Source organism: Motacilla alba, chromosome 12, assembly GCF_015832195.1.
Source record: "Motacilla alba alba isolate MOTALB_02 chromosome 12, Motacilla_alba_V1.0_pri, whole genome shotgun sequence".
In the NCBI taxonomy this organism is placed as follows: domain Eukaryota; kingdom Metazoa; phylum Chordata; class Aves; order Passeriformes; family Motacillidae; genus Motacilla; species Motacilla alba.
This window is the reverse complement of record NC_052027.1, coordinates 18,523,465-18,538,042: the sequence shown is the minus strand read 5'-3', so window position 1 is coordinate 18,538,042 and position 14,578 is coordinate 18,523,465. Positions and strand designations below refer to the sequence as shown.

General features: G+C 45.0%; 1 protein-coding gene across 6 annotated transcripts; it reads right to left on the bottom strand.

Moving 5' to 3' along the window:
- Positions 1-987: 987 nt before the first annotated feature.
- Positions 988-10,984, bottom strand: HRH1 (histamine receptor H1). Of its 6 annotated transcripts, none has more exons than XM_038149558.1 (3): positions 10,288-10,383; positions 6,048-6,317; positions 988-5,023 (listed from the first exon to the last, which is right to left on the bottom strand). In XM_038149558.1, exon 3 carries the CDS (start codon positions 4,964-4,966, stop codon positions 3,500-3,502), a length of 1,467 nt encoding a protein of 488 aa, XP_038005486.1. In that variant the 5' UTR covers positions 4,967-5,023; positions 6,048-6,317; positions 10,288-10,383; the 3' UTR covers positions 988-3,499. The 6 variants fall into 6 exon arrangements, with proteins under 6 accessions (XP_038005486.1, XP_038005488.1, XP_038005487.1 ...); XM_038149560.1 differs by having other exon boundaries at positions 6,048-6,212; XM_038149559.1 differs by lacking the exon at positions 10,288-10,383 and adding an exon at positions 8,638-10,156 and having other exon boundaries at positions 6,048-6,299.
- Between the last annotated feature and the right edge of the window lie 3,594 nt (positions 10,985-14,578).

Sequence of the window (14,578 nt, the reverse complement as noted above, 5' to 3'; positions counted from 1 at the left end):
TTTCGCAAGTGTTAACGCGGATTCTGTGCGTGTAGTGTTAAAGTAACTTTGTTGTAAAGATACAGTTTTTATTTCTGTTGCTAAATAAGCTGAGTGAAATAGCTGATGTAAGTGTGCTTGTGTTAAAATGCCTGCTGGGATGGGATAATGTAGAAATGTGCCCTCTATGGGACAGAGTGACAGAACCTTCCTCTGTCCCCCAAAAAGGAAAGAGCCCAGAAGTTTCTCCCAGTGATCAGGTAGAAAGTCACTGATAGGACCTTGGGGGCTTCACCTCAAGTTTGGGGACAGCTAATTGGCCATAAGCCAAAAGGTCCCGCCTGGGCCATTTAGTAGAAAAGCACAGAACAAAGAAACCAAATCGCTTTTGTGAGGTGTCTTTACCAGGAGCACAAGCTTGTGGCACCTGGATCGCTTTGAGTTTGTTATTTTGCCTTTATTAAACCTTTTTTGTTCCTGACGCTGTCACATCAGCCTCCTGCTCCTTTTATGCCTCTCGATGAAAGCTGAGCTATTCTGGGGTGTAGTGTTGGGGTGTTGAGAGCTTATCAGATCGGCTTGAAACCCCCCGGGCAAAACGCTACAGGATAACACGCAATGAGCACAGGATGAGGACACCTGTACAGATCTGCCAACTGTCAGCACTCACTGCCTGAAGAAAATATGGACCATACTTTGGACCAGAAATACGGACAGTTATGTACCAAAGCCCATAACTGGAGTGAAATAGGGGTCTCGAGCCAGGTCTCATAAGCTCTTGGAGATCTGTTTCACACCCAGGATAGCTCAGCTGCCTTAGTAGGCATCAAATCAGCAGGATGGCTTCTGTGGCAGTGTTGGAAACAAAAACTTTTAATAAAAGGCAAAATAACAAAACTCTTTACAGAGAAAAACTGAGCCAGGAGCAAGAGGTTCGAATGCTCCTGGTAAAACACCCCACAAAAGCCATTAGTTTCTTTTTCTAGTAAATTGCTTAGGTGTGACTTTTTGGCTCCTGTCCAGTTAGCTGTCCTTAAGTTTGAGGTGACGTCTCCCAGGTCCTATGAGGTGTCTTTTTCACTAATTGAGGAAAGAAACTTCTGGGCTTTTCCTTTTTGAGGAGACAAAGGATAGTTTTGTCACTGTGTCAACAGAGGACACATTCCTATACTGGAGGTGAGAAGAATGGACCAAAACCGCAACCAAGGAACGTGCATGCTCTGAAAAGGTGGAACTGAGGAGCAGCCATGCTAAACAGTTCTTGGAACATGTAAACTAGTTTGGGGAAAAGTTTACTATGCATAATTGTTTGTGAATATGTAACAGGAACAGGCTGATGCAATAGAAATGGTAACTAAAGGGTGTTTCCAAAACAGCAGGTGTGCTCTTGGCTGGGTACCAAGATGCACCCGGCCATATTAACCTTTGCTCTAGGCTCCTCTTGTCCTTTATTAAACTTCTTAAATTTTCACGGGAGAGTGAACATGTTTTTCACAAGAAATCCCCAGACTCTCTTTGTGTTCTCTGAAGCTCCATGTCCTCTGACCTTGGCTATCAACTGGAAAACACTGAAAGCATTTTACAGGAAACCACACCTGAAGTATTCTCTTGAGCCTTGCCCCTCGTTGGTAGGAGGCTTCTCCATTTCTTACCATAATTTGCTGTCCTCTACTCCCTTCACATCCAGAGCCACTGGAACTGCCTGTTCAGTAAAATAAACTCAGGAATTTTCTCAGGTACTTGCTATTTAAAATAGGTACTGTCCCATTTCCAAAGCTATAAAATGTGGTTATCACAAATCCCCTGTCTTTGCTGTTAACACAGTTACACAAAGGCCATGGGTAAAATGGCTTGAGATTTAAAAACATATTCAGGCAGCTTTATTTTCCTGGGTTTAGCTGTTTGAATGTTTATTTTTACCAAAGCTTTTTGTTGTTATACTCACCGTCATTTTTAGACCAATTTTCAATGATTTTGCTGAGGTTTTGTCCTGTATTAATACATTTTAAGGTCAGAAAAGGCAATTTTCATGATCAACAGGACAGATTTCTTGATGACTCTCAGCAGCCCTTGGGTAAATGTGTTTTTCAGCACTAATAACTGTGGCTGACTTTTATTTCCTCAGGGATCATCTAAATTACCATCCATTTTGGCCAGAATTGCTGTTGCAAATCAGAATAGAAAAAAAAAAATTAATGGCTGTGAACCTCAGCAATTGTTTGTGGAAGGCCAGGGTTTAGAGCATGTGTTTCAAAAGGTTCTGTTGTCTACTCCAAAAAGGTGCATTTTACTACTTGTGCAGATGTTCCTCCTGCAGTGGAAAAGTTGTCTGAATGCTGCAATGAATTTTGTTGGTTTGATGTTCTCCCTCTGCATTTTGCCTTATTTCTCCTACATTTAAGATTCCTAATTGCAGTTTTTCCTGAGTGCAACTTGAAACCAAAGTAAATTAATCTGTGAACCTTACCTGATACACTGATATAGCCTGAATTTAAGTTTATTCCTTTGGCATATTTCCCCAATGTATTAAAATGCAGATATATCAGGGCTTCATTTAATATTGAATCCTTTAAATACAGTTAAGAAGCTGTTCAGAATGTGGGAAATTCAGCAGCACAACAAAAGGAATGAGAGGAATTTCTTTTTCCTTTGTAACATCAAATCCAGCCCAGCTTTCAGTTGTACTTCAACACCTCCTTGGTCTCTTTTCCAACACTGAGTATTCAATTATTGTGTTTTTCTCCTGAAATACTTGACAGCAAGATTTATGAAATACAATTAAATATAAAGGGTAGAAAAGGTAAACATATTTAATGTATAATCAGCTGTATTCTGCCAGTCTAGAAACAGCAGCATACCCTTGTGGAGCAGATGGTGACAGTATATTGAGCATGGAAACTCTTTTGGGACATAAAAAATCTACTTTTTTTTTCAGCAAAGTTAATGCACAGTTAATATAAGCATGATATCAAAGAGATACAGTAGGATACACACTAAAACTTGACATTTGATGAAAAGTTTGTGCTTTGGAGGAAGCTATAAATAAATAGGGGAGTTTTTTTAAACAGTTGCAAGTTCTTTCTTTGACTGTGCAAAGTACCTCCACTTGCAAATCTCACTTCACAAGCGATGTGTTTAATGGAGTAAGTTGGAAAAGAAAAATATTTTTGGCCAATGACAGAAATGTGATTTCTTCCTTTTCTGTAGCTGAATAATTTATAATCACTGAAGAGGTTTATTTGTGTCTCCATTTCTGTGATGGAAGCAGTGGTCTCAAATGGTGAAAGGTTGACAACAGTGTAACAGTTCATGTACTGACCTTGAGTTTTTCAGATTCTTGACCTGAAGTTGCTCCTCAAATGTGTTAAAACTATTAAATGCACATTTTCTACTTGTACTACCACTTCTTTACAGATTACAGCTTGCCAAAGTCTTTCACTATACCCATCCTTTGGAACAGGAACATTTTGCTCGGTCGAACTCCTGAGCTGCGTTCGAGCTCCAAAACCCCAGACCAGCATCAATGAATGTGAAGGATCTTTTTAAAAGTCTTCTTGAAATTCTGGTTGCAGAGAGGATAGAGGAATGGGTTTAAGGTGGAGTTGATGTAGCCCAGCCATATGGTGACCCTGTGCAGTTCTGAGAGCTGTTTGTGGTCGTGGAACGTTATCACCATGAACAGCACGAAGTAGGGGATCCAGCAGAGCATGAAGGCTGCCATGATCACCCCCAGCTGCTTGGCTGCCTTCCTCTCCCTATTCCCATGCCGGTGGATGCTCCTGGAATGCCTGTGCAGGGTGTGCCAGGTTTTCCTCAGGAATGTCATTCCCCTGGAGTCCCTGTGCTCAGTCCTTCCCTGAGGACAGCAGGCTCCTTTGGGGCCAGGTTCTGCTCGTGGGGCCACCTCAGTGAAGGTGTGGTTGTCTGATGCCACACTGGAGTCACTGTCCTGGCTGCCAGGCTGCTCCTTAGCCCCAGGTTTTTTTGTGGCACACACCTCCCTATTCCCTGCTTTATCCAAACCAGTCTCAGGCCTTGCTGTGGTGAGAGAGAAACAGCTCCACTTCAGGACCTTCCCGTGACTCAGGGCCTTTGAAGCCTTGTCAGGATGGCTGACATGAAGCTCTGCCTCCACTTTTTGGGGCTCTGGGGAGCTTTGCTTGTCTGCACCAGGATTGTTCTCACCTAAGGCTTGCTTCTGGAGGCAAATATTTTTCTCATCCTTAGTCTTGGTCTGATGCGTGGTGTTTTTTTCCATGGAAGACCAGTAAGAGCCATTGTTGAGCTCTCGGTGCTGGCAGTGTTTTCGAACAGCCCTGAAGATTTTGCAGTAGAACCACAACATCAGCAGGGAGGGCAGGTAGAAGTTGAAAATGGCCGCCAGCACTTTGAACCAGGTGACTTCGAAGAACTCCGTCTCACACTTGTTTTCCTCCACCGTCCTCTGCCCGTTGTTGGCAAAAACGTGCCAGCCCAGGATGGGGATGACCCAGGTGAAGGAGAGCAGCCAGACGCCCAGGATGAGCAGCGAGGCTCGCATCTTGGTGCGGTACTTGAGGTACTTGAGCGGCTGCTGCACCGAGCGGTAGCGGTCCATGCACAGGATGAAGAGGTTGAAAATCGAGGCCGTGCTGGCCACGTAATCCATGGAGAGCCAGAACAAGCAGGCTGCCAGCCCCAGGGGCCACTCGGGGCTCAGCAGGTCCACGATGTTCAGGGGCATCACGGCCGCCCCCACGATCAGGTCGGCGATGGAGAGGCTCACGATGTACAAGTTACCCACGGTCTGCAGCTTCTTCTCCGTTCTCACGGCACACAGCACTAGGATGTTCATGACAATGGTGATCAGGGAAATGCTTCCCAGGAACAGGCCTAGGAGGGCTGGGGGAGCATTGCTGGAGGCCTCTGTGGTGTTGTTGGACATCTTTTTCACGGGCACGGGGAGTGAGAATCGGAGTGGGCGTCCAGGCCTTGGACGTTCAGTCATGGTTTGCACTCCTGGGTGAAAACGTGTTGGGTTGCTTGGGGATTTTTATTTCCAGAACTAGAGGAAAGAAAAAAAAACAACTCAGTCGCTGCAGTAGTAAGATAATAAAGCTAATTTGTGTCTCAGCACTGTCCCTTTTAGGGCTTTCCTAAATAACAAATTGTTACAACATTTTACATACAGGTAATTTGTGTTTTATGAAACCCAACTAACCAATCCCAAACAGTTTTCATAGAGCTTAATCTCTTTCTGATCCCACAATCTGAAGAATAAATTTAATTCCTCACAGTTTTAATTCATCATAGCTCATTAAACAGCTGATCATGAACCATAACATAAACTCCATATTGGCAAACCAATTTCAAATAAGCTAGTAAAAAGCAATATTAACATATTTTGTACAAAATAATTTAAGCAAGCCAGTGCTTATTTACAACCTTCGTCTAACAGTTTGAGAATCCAGCAGTTGGCAGTCAGTAGGCAGTCATTCAAATTATAGGTAATGAGTAATCTCTTCCTACACAATTTAGGTTCACACGGATTTCAAACATTTAAAGATGCCAGGTCTATTTGAGATCAAATGCAAAATAATAGGATTTTTCAGGATTAATAAGCATCTTCTGCTTCCCAACTGCTAACTTCATGTATTGATCCACAGTGCAGGACTGATTAATAATATTTTACATCTCGGAGCAAATGATAACTGACCAAATTCTGCCTCCTGTCCACGATGAAAAACGTCTGTCAGGGTGACACACATTCTGTGCCATTTCATAGCTTGTCTGAGTTTATGTTCTTAAAGCAATAAGGAAGGAAATTGAGACTGTGAATATATTTGCTTAAAGTATTTACACAACTAACATTGAGGTATGCATGGGATTTCTCACCCTCATAACTCTGAACATGGCCAGAGCAATACAATGCAACAGATTGTTCAATAATCAGCATTTCCTATTGAAACTCAGTGATGCAATCCTTCATTTAACTTTATCCTTTTTATTCCAGCAATCAGAGTTTAAGCTCAAATTATTTGTGCTGCCTTATGAGAGCTCAAATTCCTTCTTGCCTGGGCTTTACTCACAGGTGGGTGTTGGGAGAGGAGCTGTGTCCTTGGTGCCATCAGCATCCATAGGCAGAGGAGACAGGAGCACCCTGGAGAGTGCTGTGATCCTGGATTCCTTCAGGCTCTGCCAGGACAGTTCCTCTGTGGCAGCTGCTCACAGCTCTCAGAGCCCTCGAGCATCTCCTGAGAACGAGGACAGAAACTGCTCCATGGATGTTGAGGACAGAAATTATTCCATGGATATTGAGTGTAGAAATGACTCCATGGATGCTGAGGACAAAAATGACTCTGTGGATGTTAAGGACAGAAATTATTCCATGGATTCTGAAGGCAGAAATGACTCCATGAGTGCTGAGGACAGAAGTGACTCTATGGAGGTAAAACCAGCGTGGCTGCAAAGTGGTTACATCCCAGTCTGTGTCTTTGTCTCCGACCCTTCAGGTGTGTTTCAGTGTAGGGGCATGGCCAAGGCAAAGAGCTGATGTCAGAAGCTGGAATGACTGATCTTCACCCCCACATACTTCCATTTAAATGTGTGGCAAAATAAAGGGAGAAAAGGCAGCTTTAACTGAGTCTTTAACTGGAAAAAAAAATACCAGCAAAGAAAGCTGCCTGCTTAGACAGCTCTCCTTGGTTGCATATGGAATGCATGAACTGCATTTGGGCCTGGACTGGATGACCTCCAGAGATCCTTCCAGCCCTAACAATTCTGGGATTCTGTGAATAAAACAGCAGAATACAGTACATGGTGTTCACTGCTTCCCAAACCTTCTCCTTGGCACTGCTGAGGTTGGATAGGGCAGGATTTAGGAAGCAGCTTGCAGAATTGATCAGGGCTGCTCCTGCTCCAAAGCAGGTTAATGTGCCCTTTCTTCAGGAGCTACTGATGTCATTCCTTATCTCTAACTCCGTTGCCAGTAGAAGAAAGCAAGAATAATGAATAAATGGGCTTTAACGTTTGCACAGTTTAATTACACTGAAACAAAGTTCACTAAGAACAGATTTAAAAAAACAAAAAAAACAGCCCAAAACCTTGGATGGCTTTGTGGAGATTCTAAACCCTGACCTCACTGTGAAATGCCTCCTTAATTTTTGCTGTCTGTGAAGAGCTTTTTCTACAGGGAGGCTCAGCAGTCATGATTTGTTATTGTATTACATTTCCAAGGAGCAAGAATCTACTGGGAGATGCTAAGTGGATGCCTCAGTGCCTCATTAGTGCAGGTGCAATCTATTAAGCCCTGACTGAGTGGGAGAAAGTTTCTAGAAACTGGGACGTCTCTTGCTGATACATTTTTAAGAAAGTACAGCTCTTTTAAGAAAGAAAGTACAGAAAGAGCAAAATTCTTGTTCATCAAACTAAATTCAAGCAGAAAGTGAGATTTTGATTCAGATGGCCTTTATTCACTCTGTTATACTTAAGAAAATTATTTATTCATAGTGATTTTCCCCCTAAATTACCCTTGAGTTGTTGAAAGTACTAACGTGCTGGGAGTTTGATTAATTTCCCTCTCAAAAACTCATTTATTTCTCTGTGAGGGAACAGTCCCTATTCAATGCCTGCCAATACTCAAGGAATATTTTTGATAAAAAGTAAATGAAAAAACTTGGTAAACCTGCCTGTTGTTCCCACTCAAATGACAATGCCTCAGTCCAGCCAGGACAGTTTGGAAGTGTGTAGCTTCAGTATCTTTCAAGCAGCATAACCAGTTACTTTTTTCCTAAGTAAATTCATTATGTTTAAGTTTCAGCCTTAACCTGAAATTATCAGGAGATAGATACAGACTTTTTTTTGACACTGGCTGGCATTTTTTAAACAATTCTCTTTAACACTTGGCCTATATTCCATGAATATTAAGAAGAGTTAACAGAAGATGGCCACATTCCAAAGAATGTTTTGGCCTTCCTAATGTAAGCTCAGACTTCCATGAAACTCCTCTTTTAGCAGCTCAATTTTATAGTTTAAGTTGTACTAAATGTCAGTTTTTCCATGACAAGATCCAGTCTTGTTCTTGTGATAGCATTTGCCAAATATGGATTATTTTTACCAAGAGATTGGATGAAAATCTCCTCTTGATTAGAATCCCAAAGCTTCCAGATATGGCATTAATTTTCCCTGCTAGTCTAAACATTACCAATATGAAATAATTGGTCATAAATGTGATCTCTGAGCAACACGGTATTTAAATGTAATTTTCTTTAAGTACTGCTGTGCTGTCTGGTATTCTTTGCTCCATTACTTGTGTGTAAAATGGGAATTTGCTATAGGTGCCAGACCTGTGAAATCACTGCTGTGATGGAGGAGAAGTCCTCTGTGCTGTGATGCAGGAACCAAACCCTTGAGCTGTAACATCCCTTATAAACAAAGGGGAGTTTCCCAGCAATGTGGCTCCTTTAAAGCTAAGCAGCTGCAGTGGTGCCTTTCTGTTCTGCGTTTGGAATCTGTTATCCCAACTCAGTCTAACAGGACATCTTTCCTACAAGGGTAGCAAAAAAACTTTGATTTTTTTGGACTCCACCTTGTGCTGCTGACTCCAATCCCTGACAGCTGCAAACCTTGGTGGGTTTAATCCCTCTGCATCAGAAATACAATTAAAAAAATGTAACTCACCCTGTCATTCAAACATTAAGATCTGCTTCTTTCCAAGTGGCTTGGGAAATCACTACTCACAAAAGTAAAAAACAATGTATGTGAGTAAGAGCTGGGAATCCTTTCAGGAGTGAGGTTGATCACTATGAAAACTCTTTGGGGATTTGCTTGAATTCAGCTCAAGTGAGCTTTTGATGCTTTGGAACTGTATGAAAACCATCACAAAAATGCACAGATTTAAAAATCCTAGAGGGTGTGAGGAGTCACTCTCCTTGTACTGGGAATAAAAGTAAACCCTGTTACTGAAAGGTTTATTTTAGGTCACTTTTTTTTTTTTTCATCTTTAATTTGGAAGCTGTATTTTCAATCTCTTCAAACATCTGGTGAACTCACACAGTAATTTGATGAGTTGCTTCATATTTTAGCAACAAATAATTGAAAATACAAAGTTTTTCCTTTATAGAAATACTTATCTGACTTAAACAAGCTCCTTTTTTTTTTTTTTTTCCAGGCAGCTTTAATGTTTTTTGTTGGATTAAGCAGATGGCAAAGGGGCACAGGGTCTCTTACAGTCAGAGAGCCTGGTGTCTTGCAAGTAAGAACTTTAAAAACATCTTATCCAAGAATTCCCATTCCCACTCTCCATCATTCCTGTCTGTAAAGGAAGGCTCCATCAGGAATGGGTAAGGTTTAGGGCAGGTCATGTCCCTGCTGTAGGGTCAACCCCCTCAGGATGTGCTGGACTTGTATTTGAGGAAAGATCTGTATGAAAACAATGCATTTAGGATTTTTCCTCGCAAGAGCACAATTGTTTTCAGAAGGGGGTGAGGGTTTAAGTTCTTTCTCATCCTCTTTCTTCAGCCAAGCCCCTGTTCTCCTTTAAAGGAGGAACCAACCCCTCCCTGCCTGTTTTTCCCAGCCATGTACCCTTCCCTTCCCTCACCAGAAACAAGACCTTCGATATTTTCTGTGCAGACAGGAATTCCCCGAACCATCTGAGTTCAAGTGTGCCCGCTAAGTACAATGGGGAGCCTGGACTTGATCCGTCCGTTCCCCTTCCCTTCCTTCCCGTGTCCATCTGAGCATCCCCCGCTCTGCCCTTGCTGGCCTGACCCGCAGCGACTCCTCTGTGCCCCGGGGGCAGGGGGCCAGCCTGGGGACCTTCGGGGCTGCTGGATCTGCAGCTTGGACAGGTGTCCTCGGGGGGAAAGCTGGCTGAGCTTCCTACAGCCTCTTGCTGCACTTTGGGGTTTTCCTTCAGCTTGGGTCCCCCTAGGAGACCCTTTGCTCCTCTCTGCTGCTCTGGGCTGGGATGCGCCGGGTGAGGAGCAGCCAGAGTCTGCCGAGGGCTCCTGATTTATGCTGAGGGAGAGTTCTCAAAAGCGGGGTGTGTTTGCTGGTGACTTGTGCTGCTCCTGTTTGCTTTCCTCTCCCGCTCCTCTTGCTGCGCTCAGGGGGGACAAGCGAGCTCCGAGCAGCCGCCTGCGCTCCCCGAGCCTCCAATCCCTGCAATCCCTCCGGTCCCTCCAATCCCTGCAATCCCTCCAATCCCTGCAATCCCTCCGGTCCCTCCGGTCCCTCCAGTCCCTCCAATCCCTCCAGTTCCTCCGGTCCCTCCCGCTGCCCCTCGCCCCAGCTCCGTCCCCGCTGTCCCCGCCGCTGGTCACTCACCAAAGGCAGCAGGAGAGCGGCAGCGGCTGCGGCAGCTCGGGCAGCGCGCCCGGGAGGAGCCGCGGCTGCCGCTGGGCTGGGCTGGGCTGGGCCGGGGCGCGGTGGAGGCGGAGGATGCGATGGGATGGGAGGTGATGGGATAGGGTGAGATGGATGAGATGAGAGGCGATGGGATGCGGTGGGATGCGATGGGATGCGGTGGGATGCGATGGGATGCGGTGGGAAGCGATGGGATCCGATGGGGTGCGGTGGGATGCGATGGGATGCGATGGGAAGCGATGGGATCCGATGGGGTGCGGTGGGATGCGATGGGAAGCGTGGCAGGCAGTGGATGCAGTGGGATGCCCGTCCCGTCCCGCCGCGGCGCTCCGGGACGCTGCCGAGGATGCTCTGCTGTCTCCCGGGGAAGAGCCCCGGGCTCTGGCGCTCCGGGACGCTGCCGAGGATGCTCTGCTCTCTCCGGGGGAAGAGCCCGGCTCTGGCGCTCCGGGACGCTGCCGAGGATGCTCTGCTGTCTCCCGGGGAAGAGCCCCGGGCTCTGGCTCTCCCCGCCCTCCGAAGAGCCCCGGGTGATGCCGCGAACCTGTGGAAATGTGAGCTGGCCGCGGCGGGGAGCTGACGTGGGGGCTCACCTGAGGTAACCCGAGAGTCTGCGGAGGATCCGACCCGGTCTGGGACCATCCCAGCCTCATCAGTCACAGGGCTGTCACCCATCTCTGGTCACCAGCACTGCGGCTGAAGTAGCAGTACCTGGAGTTTCTTTTAGTAGAGCTATCTTACGCAACTACTTGAAGACCCAGAAAAATCCCAGATGTGTAAAACATTGTTGCATATTTAGCTAAACTGATGTTTTTGTGATTCACGTAGGTCCAGTGCATCTGCTCTGTGTTAAACGTGCACACAGGGTTTGGGGGATTTTCTTGCAACTATCTTAGCAATATTCATTCCTTTCTCTAAGATCATGCTTATTTTTCCCTCATTTTAAAAAACGTTTAGAAATGTGTTGCACAAAACTCTCCGTGGGTTCAACGGGGGAATTTTGTTATGTAGGTCACGAAGAATTTGTGCAATGATGTTGCTGCAAGCAGCATTGTGCGGCACTTGGTAACTTCATTGTTTGAGAAACTGGTGGAGAGGAATGGTAAACTTTGCACAATTGCTCTCCACCATGAGCAAACAGGAAAATACAGGAAATCCCCATGTTCCTGCCCTCAGTCTAAGAGGAGAGCATCCATTGCCAAAAAGTGCAACTCTCAGCGAAGCATTGCATCCATTAACTCCTTTCTTGATGTTACTAAGGCAGTCTTTCTGCTCTTGAATCGCTCCCTGTCCCATTGCAATTATGATAAACCCAGTTTGGGATTTGGGACCCAGCTTGGCTCCTGTCTCTGGGTGTCAGAGCAGGGACCAGGCTCTGCTCAGTGGCGCTGGGAAATAGAAGAGGCCCAGGAACTGGTGCCCAGGAAGCTCCACCTGCACAGGAGGCAGAACTTTTCCCCTGGGCAGGGACCAAGCACTGACCAGACTGTCCAGAGAGGGTGTGGAGTGTCCCTCCCTGGGGATATTTCAGAGCTGTGTGGACACAGCCCTGTCCCCGTGCCCTGGGAAGGCCCTGCTGGAGCAGGGAGGTGGCACCAGCTGTGGTCACTTCCAGCCTGAGCCGTGCTGGGATTCTGTGCTGAGAGGCTTTGCCCTGGAAGATGGTTCTGTGAGAGGTGAAAGTCTTTCCTTGCTGGTGGCTGTCACACAGGACTTGAAGAGCAAGTTGTGTTCTCCCAGCCCCACTGCCCACCCAGGGATGTTTCTGCAGCAGTTTCCTGCTCAGCCTCCTTTGCTGTTTGACCTTTTTGCTGAGTGCAAACAGGTTTCAGGTAGCACACTGTAACTCAGGGATGTTTATAGCTTTTTATATAACACTGATTTGCAACGGCTCCGTGTGTTTATTCTCCTTTGGACCTCTTCCATGCAGACGAGGCTTCCTGCAAGCACCACCAGAGATGGAGGCCTTAACCCCCTGCTGAAGGGCTGCTGTGAGATGTTCCTGTCTCCCAGCAAAGGTGTTTGTTCCAAACTGGATTTAACCTCCTTCACAATGCCAGAGGCTCTGTGCTGCTGAAGGCAGAACTGGAATTTACATTTATATAGAAAGGACCGAAGTAAATCACAGAGTCCCAGCATGGCTCGGGCTGGGAGTGACCACAGGGCTCAGCTAGTGCCACCTCCCTGCTCCAGCAGGGCCATCCCAGGGCACATGGATGGCATTGTGTGCACACAGCTCTGGAATATCCCCAGGGAGGAGACCCCACAGCCTCTCTGGTCTCTGCTCAGGGCTGGGCAGAGGGGCAGGATCATTCCAGATGTGCCTCACAGGCTGGGCAGGTGGGCAGGATCGCCCCGGATGTGCCCCCAGGGCTGGCCAGAGGGGCAGGATCATTCCAGATGTGTCCCCAGGGCAGGCCAGAGGGCATTCCCTGACCTGCTGGGAATGCTCTGCCTGATGTCCCCAGGATGCCACTGGCCTCCCTGTCCCTGGACACCCCACTGGTCACACAGCTGAAGAGCCCCAGTTGTCACAGCAAGGAGCTCGGGGGATGTGCCTCCATTGTCTCATGCCCAGAGCTCTGCATTTATTTTGAAATTGTAGTTTATATTGCCAGGCAAAGCTACAGAAGTTGTCATAACGTGAACAAACTCACAGAGGCTTATGGTAAGAGTTTCACAAAATACTCTCACAAATGTAGCGGGCTCTCACAAATGTGGCAGGCTCTTACAAATGTAGCAGGCTTTCCAAGCTTCCTCTTAAAAACCTTCCAAGCCAAACTCCTTTTGCTGGAGGATTCTGAAGAAATCCTGTTTCAAACAAGCTCTGATGGAATTTCAAACAAAGCAAATGGATTATGGTCGGAGACATGGAGCCCTCTTGATTTACAGCACCTTTCTTTTTTATTTGGGAAAGCTGAGCAACAGGCTAATAATAGTGCAAGTGTTTGAGTGTTTGTCAGGGTTTTTTAACTTTGTTTAAATGTTCATTGTGTCTGCATGCCCACTGTTCTTGTTTTTAATTCTACCTATTAAACTTCAGAGCACTGCAAGGAATTATTAAAGTAGATTTTTGACTGAATTTGCAGATTAGTCTTTATAATACACAATAAATAATAATTAATGAATAATAAACCATTAAATAGAAATAATAAATAATACATAACAAATAACAAATTAATCTGCCCTTGCAGATGAGTAAATCTTTGTGAATTCTTTTTGGTGCCCTTTATGCCAAAAGTACTAATTAGTAATATCTAAAATATGTGCTGGGGTTGTTTTTCTGTATTTTCTTCTAATGATTCTTTTGGATGCAAGCAATCTTCTGTTGCCAGCATGCATGTGAAATATCTGTAAGCTTTATGTCTTTAATGATCTCCATGACTTGCTGCTTCCAATGCACATAAACCATTGAGTTATTGTGCATAATTTGCCAATTTAGGAGACTATTAATATCACTAAACTCACTTAAAAGGCTTTTTTTTTTTTTCCTCATTAAAAATCTGCCAGTTGAATTGGCTTTATCCCCCTCTCTCTCTTTTGGTTGTCTCTCTTTTTAAAATTACTAAAACATTTAGCTCACATTTATACTCTTTATATTTATATTATTTATATTTTTTATATTTTTATTTGTATTCATATTCATATCAAGTTGGGTTTTTTTCTCATTGAAAAACTGCCTGTTGAATTGGCTTTATCCCCCTCTCTCTTTTTTGGTTGTCTCTCTTTTTAAAATTACTAAAACATTTAGCTCACATTTATACTATTTATATTTCTATTATTTATATTATTTCTACTATTCCTATTTTTATTTGTATTCCTATTCATGTTTATGTGGCTATTCCTGAGTGAGCACAGTAAATGTGAAGCTGTGCACCTATAGACTCTGGGAGCAGAAAATGAAGCCCATGTTTCTCAGTCTCAAATTAAACATCTGCAAAGCAAAAGCTGAGCTGCAAAAAATCATCTTAAGAACATGCCAAGCATTCATGGAGCTGCAGAAGGAGGCAGGTGGGTCCCGGCCCCATTTGTGCAGTTATAAAAGTTTTTATCAATGAATTTATAATGGGCTCAGCCATAGCCCCTTTCAGGGGTCAGGAAATGAGTCCGGCAGGTGAGGTTTGATACCCCCTGACCAGGAGTTCTGCTTTGGGCTTTGAACTCTGACTCCACATTTGTTTTGTGCTGCTTCTTCATCGCTTGGGTGTTATTTTTGTCCTTAGGGGGTTGCTTGGTTATCAGTGGATCCATG

Coding starts and splice junctions, on each gene's coding strand:
- HRH1 (XM_038149562.1), bottom strand. CDS start 4,966: ATGACTGAACGTCCAAGGCCTGGACGCCCACTCCGATTCTCACTCCCC.